At 47.5% G+C, this 22,648-nt stretch overlaps 1 protein-coding gene across 1 annotated transcript in view; it reads right to left on the reverse strand.

The window, feature by feature from the left end:
- The window catches only part of LOC147684201 (uncharacterized), a 522,357-nt gene that overhangs the window by 163,308 nt on the left and 336,401 nt on the right, over positions 1-22,648 (reverse strand). The window contains exons 37-38 of the mRNA XM_086942611.1: positions 10,426-10,556; positions 10,203-10,297 (exon numbers count right to left, since the gene is read on the reverse strand). Coding sequence (XP_086798737.1) covers positions 10,203-10,297; positions 10,426-10,556 — 226 coding nt within the window. The remainder of the gene's footprint in view (positions 1-10,202; positions 10,298-10,425; positions 10,557-22,648) is intronic.

A 22,648-nucleotide genomic window follows, 5' to 3' on the forward strand; every position in this document is an offset into this window, starting at 1 on the left:
TGAAGACGAGGGGGAGGGGGATTCTTGGGCGCGGTAGTAAGTGGTCATTTGACGAATTACAGGGTGTGACCCTTGTTGACCAGATCGAGAACCCATTGATCCAAAGTGATTTGTTGCCATTGTTGAAGAAAGGCTGAAATCTTTCTGCCCACGGGGAGGGAAGTAGGGAGGACAGGCGTCCTGCTGGACTCATTGCTTCCTATTGGTATCGCGACCCTGATTGTTTGATCGCTTTCGCCTGCCATGGCGAAAGAAACCACTTGAGGAAGATTGTCTGTAAGACGATTGGCCTTATGGCTGTCTATATTACGTTTGACATTGTCTGTTTTGTTACTGGTATCTACCTCGTGAAGTAAAGCCACGACCTCTAGCCCCTCTGAACGATCCACGTTTGTATTGGAGAGCAGCCAAATACTTTGCTGTATCTGTATCTGTCTTTATGGCTAAAAGGGCTTCATCTATATGCTTTCCAAAAAAGGAATCACCATCATAGCCATGTCCAATATTTTTGTTTGCACCTCTGGCCTAAAAGATATAGCTTTAAGCCATCCTTGGCGACTGAGTACTGCAGCTCCAGCAATCTGCCTAAAGTTGGTATTGGCAATATCTAGAGCACAGTCTATAATCTCGGATGCAGCTCACTCTCCTTCCAAGAGAATTGCCCACCGCTTCTTCTTTACGGTCTTCTGGGATAAGTTTCAAAAACTCTGTTAGGTCTGACCACATCTGGCGGTCGTAATAACCCAGTATGGTTAGGGAATTTGCTGCTTTAATGGAGGCTGCTGCATTGGATGAGAACTTTTTCCCTGTGAGGTCCAACCTCCTTCCTTTCTTATCTGGCCATGTTGAAATTGGCGTAGCCGGATTCTTGGATCTTTGCTGCGCAGCCTGTGATATGACTGAATCCATCATTGATGACCTATCAGACAAGATGGAGTGTCTGGAGGAGCACTGTACTTCTTCTCAATGCGCGGAAGAACCGCAGGTATAGAGGCAGGCGTCTTCATTATTTTTATCCCTTCATTCCAAATGTAGTCAATGATGGGGATCGCTCTATTCACCTTCCTGTATTCCTCCTTGAAATCATGCAAGAAGCAATCCGTATGTTTAATTGTGACTGGTAACTGAAATCTTGTTGCAGCACGCTGCATTAGGTTGTGAAAACCGCTGATGTCCTCTGGCGGAGAATCCGACGATTGAGGAATAGGTGGTGAAGGCATGGGAATGACATAGTCATCCCACGGATCCACATTGCCGGCATTTTTGGTTAATTCCCCTTCTTCGACACCCTCTTCGTCTGAAGAAGAAGTTTCATGGTGCGTATGAGGAACTGCTCCAGGATGTGATGGAGAACTATGAACATCCGTTTGCAGCAAAGAGACTGGTACTTCAGTAGGTACAAGAGGCAAATCAGAAACGGTTGACACTGGAGGAAATCTTTGCCGGTAATCAGCCAGCATGGTTTGTAGATCTTGGATGAGTGTAGGAGGCAGATGACTTGTCGCTCCTGGGTCCGGAACCCTTCTGGGAGGTCTTTGATATGGTGTAGTGAGGTGCTCCTGGTAGTATTGATCCTGGTAGTCCTCTTCCTCATCGTCCTCCTGACACTTTATTTGAAGCTCAGAGTGTTGGTGAGCAATGCTGAATGGTCCCTCATCATATTACTAATATCCTGTCTATGGTAAGTCTTCAATTGGAAATGAGTGTAGCAGATCGGCGTGGTTTGCGATACGGGAGGAAACACCATTGACAAAGTCCTTGTCAACGGGCTCTTAGTCATTGATGGGATAATCTTTATTGAAGCAGTCTTCGTCGACGGTGTCGTCGTCGACGGGCTCTTCGTCTGCGCTGTCGTCGTCGACAGGCTCTTTGTCGACGGTGTCGTTGTAGATGGGCTCTTCGTCGACGGGCTCTTAGTCGACGGTATCGTCGTTGATGGTGTATTTACCTTCGTCGTCGATAGAACGGTCATCAACAAGCTCGATGTCGACGCTGTCATCGACAGAAACTTAGAGAAGGAATCCTTCACCACCATAGACTTTTTAGAAGTGGAGATCTTAGAAGATACAATAGGCGAAGATATGAAAGTAGTAGAGACCATAGCAGTAGACATCGGGGGACAGAAACCGTATGTGAGGAAACCAGAGAGAGGGTCTTTAGCTGGGTTTTACTCACAGTACTGGTTGTTGAAGGCCTACTGGAAACCTCAGGAGATGAAGACAGCTTTGACCCAGAGGAGATTTTCGGAGATCTCCGTGACTGGTCAGAGACTTCATGGTAAGTCTTATGATGTTTCCTTCCCTCGCTGGAAGAGCTGTCATGAGATCTAGCTCTCTTGCTCGATGTCGAGGCCTTGTCATCCTCTTCAGCTGAGGAAGATGTCAACCATAAAAGAAGCCTTGCTTTGCTGTCCCAAATAGTTTTAGCAGGGAAAGTCCAGCAGATTCTACAATCCTTAACAACATGTTAAGGATGTAGGTAGTAAATGCAATCCTTGTGCTGGTCGTCCACATGGACCCTCTTCTTCTCACATGTCCTACAAGCTCTAAAAAGAGCTTTCTTGTCAGACATCTTGAGTAAAAGATGAAGAAACTGAGTAGGCATTCAGGGAGACTCCCTTCCACACGACATGCAATGAAAATCTGAGGAGAACTGCCTCTGCTGGGAAGGTTCTAGAGGATGCTGATAGCTGATTGGTTGGAACTATTTTCTAGTTCTTTCCATATAATGATGTGGATAGGCTACTAAGTTTTAGGCCTATGGGTTTTTCTTTTAGGCTACTACTGTTTTTTCTAAGGCACTGCTTTTGTATTTTTATAGTGGGACGGGGGATGATTCAGGCATGTGAATCTATGAAAGATACCCCAATACTGGATAATATAAATGTTGTAGTGCGAAAACTTGGGCATCCGCTTTGCATCCTATATGCTGGAGAAGAGATGCGTTTTGTAATGTTTGTGTTCAGATTCGCTCCAGGTATTTGTATTCTTTAACCACCTCAATGGGTTTGCCCCCCCTAGTGACCAATTACATTTTGTGAATTTCTTTCTTGCTCTAAAAGGGACAACTTTTGTTTTAGATATGTTTGACACTAAAAACATTTCCTCTGTGTAAGTGGTGAGTGCCTGTAGGTTTATTTGTAGGCTGATCGGTATGAGATCTAATATAAACACATTGTTGGTATAAATCAAAATGTGTATGTTACTAGATGATAATTTTGGGGGTAAATTGTTATAAAGGAATCCCGGAGGTCACTTATATAAAGAGAAAATAAGAGGGGAACTAAAAAAAAAAATCTTGTATCAGGCCATTCGCTATAGCTATTGGTCGGGTAAGTCCCTTCTCACTCCCCATTTGTATTCTACACCAAGTTGCAGTGCATAGCGGTACGATTATCTTAAGAAGGTAATCAGGAATTCCAATTTTTTCTAGCTTTTCCAGAGTGTGGGTCTAGCTACTCTGTCAAAAGCTGTGGTAAATTTAACGAATACACAATACAAAAATGATTTTGACACTACATATTTGTATATGAACGTATGTAGAGCCGCAATGTTGTCAGTTATGGAGTGTTTTGGACTGAACCCAGCTTGTGTCTTGGGGATAACTCCACTCGAAAAGGCCCAGGCCTTCAGATTTTCCAGGATGCTGGCTGTAAAGATCTTCCCGATGGCAATTGCAGTTCATGTATATGTGTTTACATTGTTTAGCCTCAGTTTTGGAGCTGCATTGATGTGAGAAAAATGATATATGTACATACATATATGTGGAGCGAGATATATGTGTTTTATACATATATATTTTTATATTGTTTCCGGGGTCCCGCACATGGGCGGGAATATTCAGTGCTTATGACTATTGATGAGGATCCCCTGGAAGAGAACAGGGTGATTTGTCACTAAGTACTGGGGAATGTTGAGGGGGCGTGGCTTGACCACCGTCGAGCATGGACGCATGAGCTGAGAGCTACGCGCTTGCCTCGCTGTTTATCCTGTTTCAATTGTTGCCCTGGTGGTGCTCGCGGCTCGGTGGGGGGGGGGGCCCTGAGACCGTGAAGATCCCCGTATGATACTTGGGGCCCGTGAGGTAGACTGCTGATAATGCTGGAACGAAGACTTTCACCGGCCCTCTCGGATGGCGCCGGCCACCTTGGTGAGGCCTGCGCCGCAGCTCCCATCCCCGCCCTCGAGTGATTAGAAGGCTGCCGCAGCAGAGGAGAGGACCGGCCACGGCCGTGCCGGAAGCCAGGGAGCTGGGCCTACAACAACCGATCTGAAGCAGGGTTACTGAGGATTGGACGGCCGATTACGCTGCCGGCGCTGGATGACAGGAGAGAGCTGACTGCTGGGGAGGGCCGGTAGAGCGGTGAGGAGGCCGGCGCGATGCGCTGTGCTGCCGCGGTGGTGGCAGTCGCCTGTGCAATCGTGGCTCGGCCGGCTTGAAGCAGCTCGTCTGCCCCCGGCGAGGAGACGCGACCACGGTGGCGGCGGCGGTGGCGACCCATTCCATGGAGTGAATTTTGATCCCACTGGAGGTTTGTGGCCGGAAACCCCTGCGGCTGGTGAGGTGACCGGAGGGGGAGCTGCGGTGGGCAAGACTGAGTCGTGGCACATTGGTGGACCCCCCCCCTGTCCTGGGAGGTATCAGAGCCGGAGAGTGCCCTTGAATTGATGGCGTTGGAGAGAGCAGAGGCGCCAGGACACCGGGGCATGCTGTAGGGGGCACGTGGATCTTGCTACCACCGGAGCACTACAATCGGGGACTCCAAGGGCTGGCGAGGTGGCCAGAGGGGGAATGGCGGAGAGAGGGACTGGGCTGTGGCACGATGGCGGAACCCCCCCTATCCTGAGGGACATCAGCACCGGAGTGTGTTCATGAGTGGCCAGGATCGGAGACAGCTGCGACGCCAGAATACCGGTGCGCGCTTCCGGTGTATCCATTTGCCGTGAGGTAAGAGAGGCGGGTCGAGCAGCGGCCTGCGGTGACTGGGACCGGACTGGCTCAGCCACTGTGAGGACACACTGTGTTGCTGGGGAGGCAGCCCCATTGGAATTACCCAGCCCCTGGTGGCATTGGGGGTACCACCTGGCGGTACAGATTATCTGGGTAGTGGCATCTGGTTTCCTGAGATACCCACCTGTGACTGACTAGCAGGAAAGTGTCCAGCGCTGTCGGAGACCAACTAGCATAGAGTGGTAGCAGTGAGCAGCCTGTGCCGACGCCCGCACCCCCAAGGATTACCGCTGTGAGCTCCCGGTTGACGGCCACCTTGGCTAGTAGCTGGGACCTGGACTATGGGAAAACCATGGCCGAAACCGGGGGCGGCACCCCCTGACCCCGCTGAGGATCTACCGGAGGGTCAAGATCAAGATTTGTCTGGAGCACCGACAACAGGGCTGCAACAACAGCAGATGAACCAAATACTGAAGGCCATTTATTTATTTTATTTTATTTATTTAATTTGTATGGCGCGTTATAACCACAGGGGTCTCTAAGCGCGGACACGAAGAAGGCATTGCGCCATGACATCGCTGGGGGGGATTTCATTTTGGAGGCTGAGCGCGGATGGTAAGGCGGTGAGATCGTAGTCCGGCATGATTTGGTGTAGAGTCACCCCCTCGACCTCAGGTTAGTTGTGAGACTCTGGTAGCTATCAGAGAACACCCATTATTTGGGATTGGGTTTGGATGGGTAACTGTGGTTTAGCACCTGTTCTGGGGAGGGGAGGGATGAGGGTTTGTTGGGGATGTTTTGGGCTCAAGGGGATTGTCAGTGTGCCTGCTAAGCTGAGGGGAGGATTGTTCTGTTGCATGCTAACTATGGGGACCCGACTTGAGTTGAGATGTATCACCTGGAATGTGCTGGGGCTGAACTCCATGATGAAACGCTACAAGGTAAATGTTTATTTAGCTCGTAGAGGGATTCAGGTGGCCTTTTTACAGGAAACTCACATTGATCAAGCTGAGGGGCGGGCACTACAGCGAAGATGGAGGGGCCAACTGTTTTACACCACTTATTCTGCATTTGCCAGGGGGATATTGGTTTGGGTGAGGTCTGGTGTTCCCTTCCAGCCTTTGACCACGGTCGTGGACCCAGAGGGGAGGTTTGTGGCAGTAATGGGGCGACTAGATGGAAGAGATGTAGCATTGTGCAGTGTGTACGCCCCAAACGTAGATCAGTCCGCTTTCTTCTCACGGCTATCAGGGAAGCTGGCATCATTCCTGGTGGGCACAGTGTTTTTGGGGGTGATTTTAATCCAGTCACGGATGAAGACTTGGACCGGTCCCATCCCCCGTTGGCCCAGTCTGCGGTACACCGATTAGCAAAGGCGAGGCGGGAATGGCAAAGCACCTGGGGGCTAGTTGATGCCTGGTGGACACACCATCCCACGGCTAGAGATTACTCGTTTTATTCAGTGCTGCATGATTTACATGTACGACTTGACAGTATTTTGTGTTCTCCGGGAGCTCAGGAGCTGACTTACCATAGTGAGTATTTAGCGAGGACAATCTCTGATCACAACCTTTATCTGATAATGGTACAGTGGTCCAGGCAACGACAGGTGATCCCCACGTGGCGCTTGAACCCTGTGACACTGGAGGACCCAGTTTTTAGTGCCGAGGTCAGAGATGGTATTGAGCATTACTTCGCGGAGAACTCGGGGACAGCATCGAGTAGGGCCCAGGAGTGGGACGCTTTTAAAGCTATAGTGAGAGGAGTGTTTATCTCGTCCACAGCCGAAACTCACAAATCATTATTGCGTGATATAGCGCTGGAGGAGGATCGCCTACGTCAAGCAGAGAAGGTTTGCCACACAAATGTGAAGGGGCAGGAGGCAGTTATGGCGGCGCGCGAACAAGTGGCCACTCAAATTAAACGGTTACGCTGTTTTGATTATAAGGAATACATGGTAAGGGCTCACACAGAGAGATAGAGTGGAATCCTTACTGGCTTGGCTGGCTAATCCGGCAACTAGGGGTACTCCGATTGTGTCACTGACTACTGCGGCTGGGGGCCTAGTTCACTCACAGAAGGAGATTAATGATCAATTTCTGGTTTATTACACATCGCTCTACCAGAGCACGATGCAGGACGTGCCTGACGGAGTCGGTAACTTCCTGTCGACAGCGCAACTCCCACGGTTAGACCCTGAGCAAAGGAACAACCTAGGAGAGGATATCTCACTAGGAGAGATCCGAACAGCGATTAAGCATATGACCAGGCGGAAGACGCCGAGAGTGGATGGCTTCCCTGTGGAGTTTTATGTGACGTATGTAGACCACCTTGCTCCGCATTTGCAGTCAGTGTGCAGAGAGGCATGGGAACTGGGTAGGTTGCCATCGTATACCAGGGAAGCGATCATAGTACCGCTGTTGAAGCGAGGCGGGGATCCCAGCTCTAGGTCGGCATACCAGCCGCTTTCAATGCTCACGGTGGATTAAAAAGTTCTAAGCAAGATTCTTGCAACACGACTTTTGGAACACATGAGTGCTTTAGTACACCCGGACCAGGTGGGTTTCATCCCCACCAGGAACACAGTGACGTGTATACGCCGGCTGATTAGGATTATGGGTAATAGACACAATAGGACGCTGGGTGCAGTGGTATTATCGGTCGACATTGAGAAGGCCTTCGATAGCGTGGAATGGCCGCATTTGTTTCAAGTGTTGAGGGAATTTGGTCTTGGTTGAGGGAGTTTGTGCGGTGGACTAAACTGTTATACAACTCTGCTACTTCCAGGGTTCGAACGGGGTGTGCCAGATCTGCGGAATATCAATTAGGGAGAGGTACCCACCAGGGCTGATCCTTATCATCGTTATTGTTCGCCCTGGCGATTGAGCCGATGGCTGCGCATGCTAGACTGGGACGGTCTTATGAAGGTTTATCGCTACGAGGGGAGGTCCACTACATATCCCTGTATGCGGACGATTTGCTGCTGTACTTGGCTGATGTAGATGAATCTCTACTGGGTGCCAAAGCCCTGATTCAGGAGTTCGGCCGTTTTTCAGGGTTAAGGGTGAACTGGGGTAAGACCTGTTTGTTCCCTCTGGCCCCGGATGGCCAGATGCCTCTGACTGTGGGGGATTTACGATGGGAGCCTCAATGTTTACCTTACCTGGGTGTCCGTATATTTATCACACTCAGCCCAACCTTTTTGAAGGCAATGTGGGCGGGGCGATGAGGGGGTGTCGGGGCAGCATGCAGTTCTGGCGAACCCTTCCCCTGTCAGTGGCCGGGAGGGTAGCACTGTTGAGGACGGTGGCGCTTCCACGTTTGCTCTACTTTTTTCGTACGCTACCGTGTGGATCCCGGCGTCATTCTTCCGGAGGCTTAGGGCCTTGACTACAGGGTTTATCTGGGGCTCAGGTAGAAGGCGGGTCACACTAAATACCCTGATACGACCGAGGGCAGAGGGGGGACAAGCGGTTCCCAATTTTGAATTGTATTATCTGGCGGCGTAGCTACAGCGGCTCACGCAGGCGGTGGCTCGAGAGTTTAGAGGCTCGGAAGGACCGCAAGGTAGAGTAATTCCCCGCCATGTATTGTCGTTTATAGTTCTCCAGCAGAAAATCAGTCTTGACCAGCTTACTCTTGAGGAGCTCACCGCTCATGTTGGAACCGAAGCCAGAAACGAGCAGGTTTCCCTTGCCCATATGCTCCGGAGATTCCTCTGGGCATGTGTACAGCCCTCCCGCATGGAGGGGATTGGTCTGCACGTGATGTTTGGGAGGAGCTTGGGGTCCATGTGCTGGGGGATCTATATAGAGATGGGGCTCTGTTATCTTTCCACGACTTGCAGAGCACTTTTGAGTTGCGGCGGGGAGACTATTTGTTGCACGCTGCCCTAATAGAAGGAATTCAACAACAGTGGAAGATGGGGTTATTGGAACCCCCGACTTCTTAGGGCTGCCAATATGTCACCATGGCGGCGGGTACGTTTAAAGCTATCACGTGCCTCTACAGGCGACTGTCGACCGAGCGGCTTCCGCCCCTTGATACTCTAAAAGGTAAATGGGAGGCGGATATTGGTAAATCCATACCGGAGACGACATGGCCTCAATTGCTGAGGCGTGCATGGAAGGGTACGTGCAATGCCAAGTTCCAATTAGTTCAATTCTTTACATTACATAGGGCCTATTTGACAGCGGTTAAAATCCTACAGTATTTTGGGGATCCCGATCATTGTGCCCCAGGTGTAACGCCGACGGAGCTGATTTCAGTCATATGTTCTGGTCTTGTACGGGATCCTATTGGGAAGAGGAGGTGGCATGTTTAAATCAGGCGACAGGACGTACGATAGAGGCGGAGATGGGGACTTGCCTATTGCTTTGGTTCCCACATACCCCCAGTACTAAGATTACTAGCAAGTTCTATGATTTAGGGTTAATAATGGCGAATTGGAAGTCGAAAGCAGGGTCTAATTATCTGAGTTGGAGAGCAAGTTTTTTAAATTGGGCGGGTTGCGAAGGGACACTTCGCCTGCAGCTAGCTAGGCGCACAGATAAGGAAAAGGCATTGGAGGCGGCAAGGGCATGGGGGGCTTTGGTGGCAGTACTCCAAATATCTACCAGGGAGGATGAGGAGGACGAGGAGGGTGTAGAGTTAGATCAAGGTGAGAGAGCGAGGGTGGCGAACTCATGAGGAATAAGGGGAGGGATGGTGTACAAAATTGAAATGCGAGGGGGGCTATCTTGCATATTCCAGGTTTAGTGGTACTAGCGGGATAGTGCGGAGGAATGCACACTTAATCAGCGGAACTTCCTGTTTGTTTTTTTCTTTACTTTCTTTTCCCCTGAATGATGGGTTGGAGACAGGACAGATTAGTAGCTATAGATTGGGCTGGATAGGCAAGGGCACACTGACAGGGGGGTAGGTGTAGAGGGGAGGGGAGTTAGGACTGTTGGGGAAGAATTTTGTTAGTTGATCTTAAATGACACGTAAAATGATCGATTGGCCATCTGCGTAATGGCGGTGAAAGAAGTAATTTGCCCATGCAAATTCTAAATTCCCAGCTGTGATATTTTTGATTTTCCATTGAGTCATAAACTATTTTCTCTTTTATTGAGTTCTAAATTAATAAAAGTCTGTATTTAATTGGTTGTACTGCAAAACTTTTTCATAATGCTTCGATCACCTTCAAATACATCTTGAAAGCTAAAAAACATCTGTCTCCAACTCAGAACTGTAACTATCACATACTGTACCTGTGTTGAGTCCTACTCTGTCTGATGGTCGATATTTTTCTGCTGGATTTAACTTTGTTAGATCATCATTTTTGAAGAATCCATCTGTCTGGCCACTGAAAGAAAAGTATAAGCAGGGAATGGGTCAGTTTTTGCATTTGTTTCATAACTTGAAGTGACACTAAAGACAAAATAGACATATTATGTATGATTAAAGACAGTATCTTTGCAGTAAAGGGTTTACCTGGAGTAGCCAATGACCACATTTGTCGTAGCCAGACTTGCCACGTCCCAGTTCATTCCGCCATCTTTGAAGAGAATCAGTACATAGGAGGTGATCCCATCAGTCGTCAGCACTGCCTGGTAGGTGTTCGTCTAAAGAAACATCACCTCTTGTTTAGAGTTAATATTGCTGAACATATAATGAACATGTTGCTCAAAAGTAAATTATATTGTTTTTAAAAAAACAACATCATTGCTGTGAGCTATTTTTCTTGCACAATATGTTTGGACAGGTTAGCTTGGTTTATGAATGCTGACATTTGGGATTATTTTTCTTCCTACATATCTTTAAATCTAGCTCTTATTACTAATGGGAATTTTTTGTCTTACACATTTATTTCAAAATGTCGGAGTTCTCCCCTTAATGGACAAGGCACAACCCAGAGGAATTGACTAGAGAATTTTAATGCCACGTTAGATCATGAAAATCACTTGCTTATAAACCATTTATATAATTAAGGGAAATGACAACTCAAGGTATGCTGGCAACCAACACCAACACTGATCTCTTCTCTACATTTGTATAGGCGCCAGTCAAACTTAACCCCTTCGATGCTTGTGACGGAACCATTCCGTCATCAGTCACGGTTGAGCTGTGCTGATGACGGAATGGTTCCGTCATGACCACACCCTGTTCTGGAATGTCCAGCACAGGGTGGGAATTCCTATAGCAGCGATAAGGTTAACACAACTTTGTGAACATTCTTCAGGCCCAGCAGATTGTAGCAGATTGGATATATGCCTAGCTCACTGTTGCAATCAGAATGAAGGCACAGCAAACTAAGGGGCCCATTAGGATGGTGGGCAGATTGCCTCCGCCAGGCTGACGGTAGCCACATTCGGCCTGGAGGGGGCAATCCGCCCACCATCCACACCTAAATGACCCCCCGCCATATTAGTATAGCTTTTCCGCCCCGGTCGCCTTTGACCGGGGTGGAAAAGGTCTAATATGGTGGCGGTGTCTATTAGAGCCATAGTAGCACGGGCTTTCTTAGATGCCATGCGGTCTTCACTTTGGGGGCCCCCTGCGGGCCCCCAGAGTGAAGGAGCGGCGGGGTTGCACACGGGGGGGTATCTGTGGTACTCCCCTGCATTTGCATAAACAAAGCGGCAGGCACCACACGGTGCCTGCCGCTTTGTTTATGCAAATGCATACGTGCATCCTAAAACCCCCCACGGGACCCCCGTCCTCATGGGGGGGGCGGGCAGTCCCGATAACCGATAGTATGCCCGCCATCCTAATGACCCCCTAAGATTTACAGGACTCATGCATTAAAGAACACACTGGATGGGTATTGCCTGGAAAACTGTGGCTGGCAAGAATCATACGAGATACACTGAAAGCAGTGGGAGTCATTCCTAACTAAGCAGGTGGGTAGGAATCATGTCCAATGGAAAGCGATGAACAGAAATCTTTTCCAGGATAATCTGAAGGGCAGAGTTTATGCAATCCAGACAGTGGTGGACAGTATTCATGGTTTCCCCACAATGGTGGGCAGGAGTCATGTCTACTAGAATATGATGGGCAGGTATCATGCCAACCGCGCACTATGGTGGGGCAAAATCATGCTAGCCATGCTCTGGTGGGCACACGTTTCATGCCTACAGAGGGTGTAGTGGACAAATATCATGCCTAGCAGACTGTAGTGGTAGGTACAATGTCTCACACACAGGGTGGTAGAGATCATGCACAATCAAAAGTGGTGAGGAAAAATAATAATCAAATAGAGTGTGGAAGACAGAATATATGTATACCAGATTGTGGTTGGCAGGAGTCATGCAAACAATGAGCAGACTTACTTGCCTGTACCTGCAATTTTCCTTCATTGGTATCTTTCATGGACTCACTAGCTTGAATGATTCCCCTTCATGAATCTGGGAACACTCTGCGGGCCACTGTTAACAGAACAGCACATTCCTACACTCTATAACATTGCAAATAGACATGGGCTACACTGAATCAGTAAAACTCATTATGTGACCTGAACTTCTGAAAATCAGGCAACAAGTCCTAGGGCCCTTTCCTGCGCAGAGACTTTCAACTGCAAGATTTTTAGCAGAAGCAGTGAAACATGAATAAAAGTAGATCCTCATGGAAAAGGGATAGGTCATAAAGGAATCTAAGAAAGAGACCACAGGAGGAGAACTGCACTTACAGATACATTACTTTTTACTTTTCCAGCATTGGGTCTTCCATAGACTCACATGCTTGAACTATAAAACCTTGGCTGCTGTGCATTTTACCCTCCTGTGCTGATATTTGATGAATCCTATTGTTCATGACGAGCTCCGCTCGTCATCAGCACAGCTCAACTGTGCCTCATGACGAGCTGAGCTCGTCATGAGCATCCAAAGGGTTAAATAAGAAACCAGTAACAATACCCAGATGTATGTGGGAAGGAGGCTCATTTTAAGAGCAAACGTTCCAGGTCAGGGTTAGTCCTACTGCTGATTTCTTTCTGGAATGGGCATTGAAGCAATGGTGCTTCATGAAGGTAATTTTGTTCTCAATGTTGTCACTTAACATTTTTTTCTTAATCCATTTGAGGTTGCCAGACTCCTCGTGGAGTGGGCCACATTGTGCCTGAAGAAAAAGTTACTTAGCTTCTTCTTGGTGGATACTGTATATATATGCAGATTTCTCATCTGTTACACATCCCCAGGCCCCAGGTTGGATCCAAAAATGTTGCAATAAGTCTACTGCTTCAATAGGTGGCATCACTTCCATCTCAATGTTGGTTTCAGCACGGATGTGGCATCACTGGAGCCATATACTTGCACTCTGCCATCCTGAACTAGGTTCCTCGTCCATTTTTCCTAAGCACTTTGAGGTAGAGATGAAATTATTTTTTTCAAAAGTGAATATGCAGTGCAACAGAAGTACTACATTGGAACCTCAATAATTTTCTTCAGATGCCAATGACCAACCTTCAGTATGTGGAGATGGGTGGAAATGGTGAGAAATCTGAAGGTAGACTGAATATATTTGAAAAACATTATTACCAAAGGTAAGCAACTTTTTCTTCCAATATTTCTACCTGCAGATTCCTCACCTTTTAAACAGACACTCAGCAGTACCCCTTCCAACTTGAGTGTTTGAAGCAATGGTCAGTCCAGAAAATCCTGCAGCACAGGACAAACAAAATATTAATTTGTTCTCCCTTCTGATTCCAAGCAATAATAACGTAGAATTGCATGAAGCCCCCACACCACATATATCTGCTAAGGGCACTGGCATGGAAAGGACTGAGGTGGGTGACTTTGCTCTGGTAGAATGAGCCCAGATTCTCTTTGGTGGTTCCTTGCTAGCAAGGGCATAATGAATCTAAATAAAAACATAATCTACAGAGAGAAGACCTCTTCTGGACCACTTTGCCCTTCTTTTTGTCTACTTAGCCGATAAACAGTTGATCATCAAATGTAAATTCCATCGTCTTGTTGATGCACCAGCCGACTTCCCTTAGAGGGTCCATCCTTTGTAGGCCCTCCCCCTCTTTGTTGTCATGAGGTGTTGAAAAAATCTGCAAACTGAAATCGAATGCCCCACAATGAAGGGTGTAACCAGCCTTGTCAGTAAACCCGCTTTTGAACTGAGAATCATCATTACTAAGTAAAAACAGGCATAAGGTGGTTTAACACAGAGCTCTTGCAATTGACTGATGCACCAAGCTGAAGTGATGGCCACTAAAAATACAGTCTTGAAGCTCAAAAATAAATGCAGAAAATTCTGCCACATATCTTTAAAGTGTGTCCACTGCACAACATTGCAAACCAATGAAAGTGCAAAGTGTAAAACATCTGAACAGTGACCCTTCTGTTCTTAGGAACAAGGGATCTTGCTCTGGTAAGTTAAATTTCTTTGACAAGTGCGCTGGAGGTAAATTTGCTGAGGTTGCCATAAGGAACAGCTCCTAATAGGTTTTAACAGACTAAGACCAAAAAGAGCTAAAGCGTTGACGAGAAAAAAATTTGAACTAAAGCCTTGAACTGAATAGTTGAGGTGGATATGTTGAATTTTGCAGCAGCCCTCATCAAGACTTCATTGACAGTTATATCACTTGTTGGTGAAACCCTCTCCGGAGTGAGCCAGAGTTGGACAATATTATCTCACAAAATAAATAGTATAATGTGATGAAGGGTCTGAATGACGCGGAGATGTATGACATGTGGATCCCAATGGATGAGTGGATCTTGAACAGTATGATCCTGAATGCTGGTGAGAGGAGGGCCTGGAATGGTGATTTGTCCTATGGGGAAGTCTCCTTGGTTGTACCTCGGAATTCAGGATCTCACTCTCGGTGAGCTAAAACCTTTAAATGGAGAAGATAATCTGAAAGCAGAGGGCGACAATAGCTCAAATCTTGTTAGAATGCCTGGGAGGATTAGTTACTTACCTGTAATCCTAGTTCTCTTCCAGGGGTATCCTCATCAAAGTCATAAGCACATGAATATTACCGCCCATGTGCGGGACCCCGGAAAACATATATCATATATATGTAGCTCTACATATATGTATATATATACATATATAAAAACACTCACAATCCAGACCTCTCTGTAAGAGCTGAACAATGCTGCAAAAGACTTCTTTGCACATAAACATTCCAATAAAAGCAGGGAGAAAGAAAAACTTTTGGAAACTGCTTTATTACACAGTAGAAAAGGTAATCCTGCAAGGAAAATGAAAGCATTGTCAGCACATAGGCTGCATTGTAGGGAAAAAAACATAGAGTAGAAAACTGAACAGCTAACTCATATAGAAAGTAGCAGAAAACTGGCACTGTGCTTTAAGACAGCCATGACTCCTAACTCCCATGATGCCTCAGGGGTGACAGTTAGGTCAGTTGTTCTTTGCGGATAACCGCAGACCATTTCTTTACAAAACATACATATATTTCACATAACTACTTGCCCAGGGAGGCGGGTGGGTTTCTTATGACTTTGATGAGGATACCCCTGGAAGAGAACTAGGATAACAGGTAAGTAACTAATCCTTCTCTTCCAGGGGATCCTCATCAATAGACATAAGCACAGGAATATAATAGCAAGCCAGCCCCTCATCCGGTGGGCAAGTAGACTGGAAACCATGTAATCATCAGAAAAACAGCCCGCCTTTAGACGAGCAAAGACTCCGAGCCTTCAACACTTAAACAGATTTCGCAAGGAAGCCTGGCCCACTTGGGTATCTGCTCTGGAGTCTGAATCCAGACAGCAATGCCTGGTAAATGTGTGAACCGATTTCCAAGTTGCCGCTTTGCAAATCTCGGCCATCAGTACATTATACAAAAAAGCCACTGTTGCCACTTTGCCCCTAGTTGAGTGAGCCTTAGGGGTAGCGAGCAAAGGTTTATTTGCCAATTGGTAAGATAACTTTATACAAGAGACTATCCATCTAGCGATGGTCCGTTTGGAAGCACAAAACCTGTTCTGACCGAACCATAGTTTACAAACAACTGGTCAGATTTTCTCACAGACTTTGTGGCTTCCAAGTAAAATTTAAGAACCCTCTTTAGATCCAGCGAATGCAGGGCTCTCTCCGCTGGAGTTGTAGGGTTTGGAATAAAAGATGGTAAAGAAATTGATTGATTTACATGGAACTCTGACACCACTTTAGGTAAAAAAGAAGGGTGGGTTCACATAGCAACTCTATTATGATAGAATACTGTATAGGGCTATTTAGATGACAAAGATTGAATTTCGCTAACTCTGCGTGCAGAGGTGATTGCCACTAGGAACACCACTTTCCAAGATAGGTGTTGCAGAGATGCTTTATGGATAGGCTCAAACGGATGGGCAGCGAGCTTGGAGAATACCAAATTCAGCTCCCAAGGTGGAGAGGGAGGTCTCACAGGAGGGTAAACCTTCTTTAGCCCCTGTAGGAAATCCATAACCACCTGAAGCTGAAAAAATGAAGGTTGGTTAGGAGTCTTACGATAAGCCGTAATGGCTGCCAAACTTACCTTTATAGAAGAGTACCTTAAACCCGACTTGGCCAAATAGAGTAAGTACAGTAGTATGACTTCCTCCTGACCAGTAGTCGGGCTCCAACCCTTTTGAACACACCACAGATAAAACCTCTTCCACTTTATAGAGTATGAGGTGTGTGTGTAGACGGCCTCTTTGACTCCTTTAGAATTTCCATGCAGTCTGAAGGAAGATTTAGGTGTCCATACTGCAGGATACCACCACTGGCGAGGCCAATTCGGTGCTATTAGTATCATTTTCATCCTGGATCTCAGAAGCTTCGCCACCACCTTCGGAATGAGAGGGAGAGGTGAAAAGGCGTATGAAAACGTTCCTGACCAACTGATTAAAAGTGCATTCCCCCTCGTTCCTTGTCGGAAGAACCTGGATGCGAAGGCGTGGCATTTTTTGTTGTCTTCGTCTGCGAAGAGGTCGATGCTGGGATGACCCTATTGCTGGAAAATATTGTTTACTAAGTCATTGTTGAGCAGCCAGTCCACTTGCTCTTGGAAGTGACGACATAAGGAGTCTGCCTGAACATTCTGCTCTCCCGGCAGGTGGACTGCCGTGATCGATAGGTTCCTGGCTCGCAGCCAGTGCCAAATCGCTTGAGCCTCGAGAGACAAGGGACGAGATCGTGTTCCACCTTGTTTGTTTAAACAGTACATGGTGGTTGTATTGTCCGTCTGAACCAGAATTGAATCTGACTGAAGGGCAGGTTGAAAAGCTTTGAGAGCCAAGTGGACTGCCCGCAGTTCGAGCATGTTGATATGGTAAGTCTGCTTGTGGGGGGTCCATCTCCCCTGAGTTTGAAGAGGACCCAGATGTGCCCCCCAGCCTTGAAGAAAGGCGTCTGTGATCAGGGATTGTACAGGCGTAGGCTGATGAAAAGGAACTCCCACCATGAGATTCCGAGGGCGTATCCACCAGAGGATGGACTTCCTCGCAATGGGAGATAGAAGAATCCGGTCGTACCACTGACCTGAGGCTTGACTCCATTTGTCTTCCATGTCCTGCTTATCTTATCTTATCTTAATGTTTTGGTGAAGCGCTACAGCTGCCCCGGCAATGAGGCGTCCCGGCGCTGAAACCCAGATCCGATCCTGAGCTAGAAGGTCCAAGGACAGAGGAAAGTTTACAGGCAAGGGAATAGAAGAGTTTTCACTGCCTTCCGGAAAGCAGATAAGTTGTCCAGCGCGCGAATATGATGTGGAAGTTCATTCCACATCTTGGCTCCCAGGAACCTAAAGGAGCGTCCGCCCATGCGGCAGAGTTTTATGCGTGGGACGTAGAGAAGGTTTTGGTTGGAAGATCTTAGGTTCCGTGACGGCGCATAGGGAGTGAGAAGGGGTTGAAGCAGAGGGGGAGTGTTAAGTTTGAGAATTTTGAAGGTCATGGTGAGGGTCTTAAACTTGATTCTGGAGTCAACCGGGAGCCAATGCAGTTTTCTGATGGTTGCTCTGGCTGAGCATCTGCGGGGAAGGCCGACCAGAGTTCTAGCGGCCGAGTTCTGCACGCGTTGGAGTCGTGCTAACTCACATTTGTTGGCGCCAAGAAGGAGTACATTGGCATAGTCTAGACGCGAGAGGATGGTGGCTTGGATGATGAGTTGGCGGGTCTTTGCGTCAAAGAAGCCTAGTATGTGGCTAAGGCTTCTCAGTAAGCCAATGCAGGTGCCGGCAACTTTCTTGGTGTGAGCTCGAAAGTTGAGTGAGTCGTTCATCCAGACACCCAAGTTTTTCACTAGGGTTTTGGGGGGAGGGATGGTACCAAGGGAGGATGACCACCAGTGCTCATTCCAAAGGCTGGTGTTTTTGCCAAGGAGAAGCACCTCTGTTTTTCCGCCGTTGAGTTGTAAACAGTTTGTGGTCATCCATTGGGCGACCGCAGAGAGTCCGTTTTTAAAATTAGAGGAAAAGTTGGAAGGTCCGTCTGAAAGGGCAATGGCCAGTTGTGTATCGTCAGCGTACGATACCAATGTCAAGCCCCATTCTTTGGCCACTGCCGCCAGAGGCTGAACATAAAGATTAAAAAGAGAGGGGCTTAGCGCAGAGCCCTGCGGGACTCCCTGTTCAATAGGGTAGCTGCTGAAGTGGCCTCATCCTCAACCTGGCATTGGGTATGAGAAAAATGCAGGAGGCCATTGAACCCAGCAGGGAAGCCACCTGCCTCACCGATGGCTGCGGAGTTTGAAGAATCGTGTTTCATTTGATTTTCAATGATGAAAGTCTCTCCGCCAAAGGAAACACTTTTCCTTGGACGCAGTCGATAGTGGCCCCTAGATAGTGGATCGATTGGGTCGGAAACAGGACTGACTTTTCCAGATTGACATGAATGCCCAAACGATGAAGAAGGCTCAGACACATGAGGAGATGCTCCTAACCAGAAGACGAGACGATTCTTTCAGAAGCCAATCGTCCAGGTATGGGTATACGTGTAGGCCTTGACGATGTAAGTATGCCGCCGCTACCGCCATGCACTTCGTGAATACCCTTGGGGCTGACTTAAGGCTAAAGGGCAAGACTTTGAACTGGTAATGATCTTTCCCTACCGTGAAACTTAGGAACTTGCGATGCCTTGCCATGATCAGGATGTGGAAGTATGCATCCTGAAGATCCACCGAGCACATCTAATCACCGGTCTTCAGGTAAGGGAAAATTTGATGGAGAGACAGCATTCGGAATTTTTCTTTTTTGATGCATCGGTTTAGAAAACGTAAATCCAAGATGGGTCTGAATTTGCCTTGCTGGTCTTTTTTCCTGACCAGGAAGTATCTGGAATAGATGCCTTTCCCCCTTTGAAGTGACGGGACCTCTTCTATTGCATGTTTTTTTAGAAGGGCCGCCACTTCCTGACGGTAGAGGACCAAATGATGTTGTCTTGATTTTTTACAGAGGACATTCTTTTGGAGTTTTGCAAAAAAATAGTGCGTAGCCATTGTCTAGTATATTGTGCACCCACTGATCATTTGTAATTGTGCGCCACTCTTGAGCGTAGTGTGTTATACTTTCTCCGACTGGAGTGCGCAACAGTGCTGGAGGAAGCAGAGACTCATGCTTCCCTCCTGCTTTGGGTGTGGAAGAGGATTGCTGCTGACGTCCTCCTCTTACTCTGGAAGATCGCTGGTCTTGATATTGGGATTTCCCCTGTTTATTTTGGGATTATTGAGGGGTTTGAACCCTCTATTGGCCTCCTTTGCAATTGTACGACTTGAAACGTTGCTTGAATTCTTTTTTTTTTAAGACCAACCGCCTTTAAAGTGTACAACTCCGTCTTCATCCTGCCCATCTCTTCGTCTGCAAGGGCACCGAACCGAGAGGTACCGGAGAAAGGTAAGTTTAAAACACGTTGCTGAGCATCTGGTTTCAACGAGGTGAGTCGTAACCAAGAGGTACGGCGTGCGCAAATGCCATGAGCATAAGAATACGCCGCCAGGGAGACTCCATCAGCTGCTGCGCTTATTACTTGGTTAGAAACCAAAGAACCCTCATGGATAATCTCCGCGAAGTCCTGTTGGTCTTCCTTCTGGAGTTTTGCTTTGAAACGATCCAAAGAGTCCCACAGGGATTTGTCATAATGCCCTAGCAGGGCTGAAGCATTGGATACCTGTAGCGAGGATGCAGCAGACCCACAGGCTTTTCTTCCCCAAGAGTCCATGACTTTACTGTCCTTGTTTGGTGGGACAGAAGAAAATGCTACGAATGTGCCTTTTTCGCTGCTGCGATTATCACCGAGTCAGGGGGAGGCTCAGACCTTAAAAACAGAGGGTCCAAAGCCGCCGGCTTATATTTCTTTAAGATCCTCGCTGGAGCTGTTTTTGCTGAGGCTGGGGCCAGAAAAACATCCATCACCGGTTCGATGACTCCCGGTACCAAAGGGAGTAACGGTCTCGACATAGACCGCTGGTGCAGCGTTTCAAAGATAATAGATGTTGTGGTCTGAGTTGCGGCCATAGTAACACCCAACTTCTGCACACCTCTGGATAATACATCGTGGAAAGTGTTCACGTCATCAATGGGTGACACTCTGCTGGGAGGATTATCCGTGAGGGTTGGAGAGTAATCCCTCTTAGACGATAGCGTTGTCGAGGAAGACCATGAAGGCGTACGCTGCCTTCTATGATGGCTATGTGCAGGTCTTCAGACTGGAGACCTGCTCCTGTGCTCCCTGGGGTGAGTGGTAGGCGATTTGTCGGCTTCTTGTAGCAAGCTCTGTAAAGGGGACCTATGCACAGGACTTGAATATTCAGCCTCTCTTCTTCCCCCACCCGTTGCACCTGACTGCCATACATGTAGTGGTTGCATCCATCTGGGAGATAGGTGAACGGAAGGGGTGTCCTGTCTCCTACAAGGGCTTCTAGAAGGAGAGCCTGCAGGACCTCCAGATTGCACAGACGCACTGCGAGAAGATGCAATTGTCTCTGGGGGACTTCGGATGGAATGCTCAGAACGCCCATGTGATCTTGAATGCTACCGCCGTCGCGGAGAGGGATGAGACGTCTACCTTGACGAGGATCTGCTCTGCGTCACCAATATTGGGGTGTCTCTGGATCTCGAGCGTCTCCTCGACGTCGATTTTGAATGTCTCGACGTCGCATGACGTGAGCCGAATGGCTAGAGTCTATAGATCTTGCTCTATGCGAAGAGCGCGCCTGCTGCTTCCCCGTTGCTCTGTCCGATGGAGAAATCCTTCTCGACGTCGAACCATCCCTCGACGTTGACACCCTTGGTCTTGTCGACTTCTGCCTCATCGTGGATCTGGACCTCGACGTCTCGATGCCAGTCGCTGATGATCCTGTGACGGCAGAGCCTGACTCAACGTCGACAATCGCCTGGTTGACGTCGACGGAGTTCCATGCTTCGACGTCGATTGCCTGTGACTAGGCGACGATGGAGCCTGACTCGACGTCGAGTGCCGATTCAAGGCGACGACGGAGACCTATCTCTCCACGTTGTGCGAGCCCGCACCAATATTACCTTCCATTGACATCTCTCTGGGCAAAGAATGAACAGGACTCATTTCCTTTAAGTGGAAAGTGGCAAAGAAACAGGTTGAACTGGCTGTGGCGATTGTGCAGCTGGCAAAAGGATGAGTGCTACAATGAAATGGATGTTACTGCTAGTTACAGGAGTGCTTTCATCATGGGCGGAAGTCTATTATAAATGTTTTACGTCATGCTCTGTATATATGTTAGCAGTTTTAAAGGTACAGAGACAAGGACAGTGACAAAGGCCCAGGTGGGTTCCATTCCAACGATGCATCATTAAAGGCACTTATAGTCTGAAATTGTGGCCTAACTTCTTTATGGTCTGAATGTACATATTGAATATACAGTTCTGCTGGCCTTGTGCTCTGATCCTCCTCATCCTTTTCACTGAAGAAAGACCCTATTTGGCTCAGTCTTCCCAGTCATCTCCCAATAGTCCACACGAGGAATAAAGGAGCAGTTCCTTTGGAGGCTCCAGAGGAATCAGCAATACTCATAAATATCTGAGTGGTATGGTTAAAGAAAATTGAGGTATAGCTGAAGAGGAGGACACTAATGAAACCACTCCTGTTGCAGAAATTATAACTGTGGTTATAGCAGGAAAAAGTGCTGTCATTGGCAGGACTGTCAGTGACGTCACTGATCATGAAATTATAGCCCCTGCAGGAGCTGCTGCATGGATGATTTGGTTACTGACATAGGTGACTATGAAGTCTTTGCCAACAACAATGGAGTCTTCCCCATCAACAATTAAGTCTTTGCATTCAATGGTTTCTTTGACACTGCAGCCGGTGATGGTTTTCATCTCTTTGAGAAAGTGGGCAAGGACCGTAAACTTAGGCATCAGAACAAGATGAAGTGGCTTACTGTAAAATTTAGGTAAAACGAAGATAGGGAGGCTCCAGATATTAAAAATATTAAAATGCAGAAGTAAGTTTATTCCAGTAAAAGTGATCCCATCCATCCAGGAGAAGAAGTCAGGTGCAAATGACAGATAGCACCAGAGACATCACAACACCAGGTTCTATCTCCATGGTGCACTTTCAAACACAAGCATCACGTCTACACAGACTACAGAGAAGAACCTATATATGAATTAACTGACTCTTAAATAGGAACTATATATAAGTAAAAGTATAAGATATTACACTTACAGACTGAGAGGGCACAAAAACCTCTTGAAAGATTGAGACTGCTTTGAGCAGCAAGCATTTCATGCACAGCAGGTGCCATG

The sequence above is a fragment of the Lissotriton vulgaris genome, chromosome 11 (assembly GCF_964263255.1).
Source record: "Lissotriton vulgaris chromosome 11, aLisVul1.2, whole genome shotgun sequence".
NCBI lineage: Eukaryota > Metazoa > Chordata > Amphibia > Caudata > Salamandridae > Lissotriton > Lissotriton vulgaris.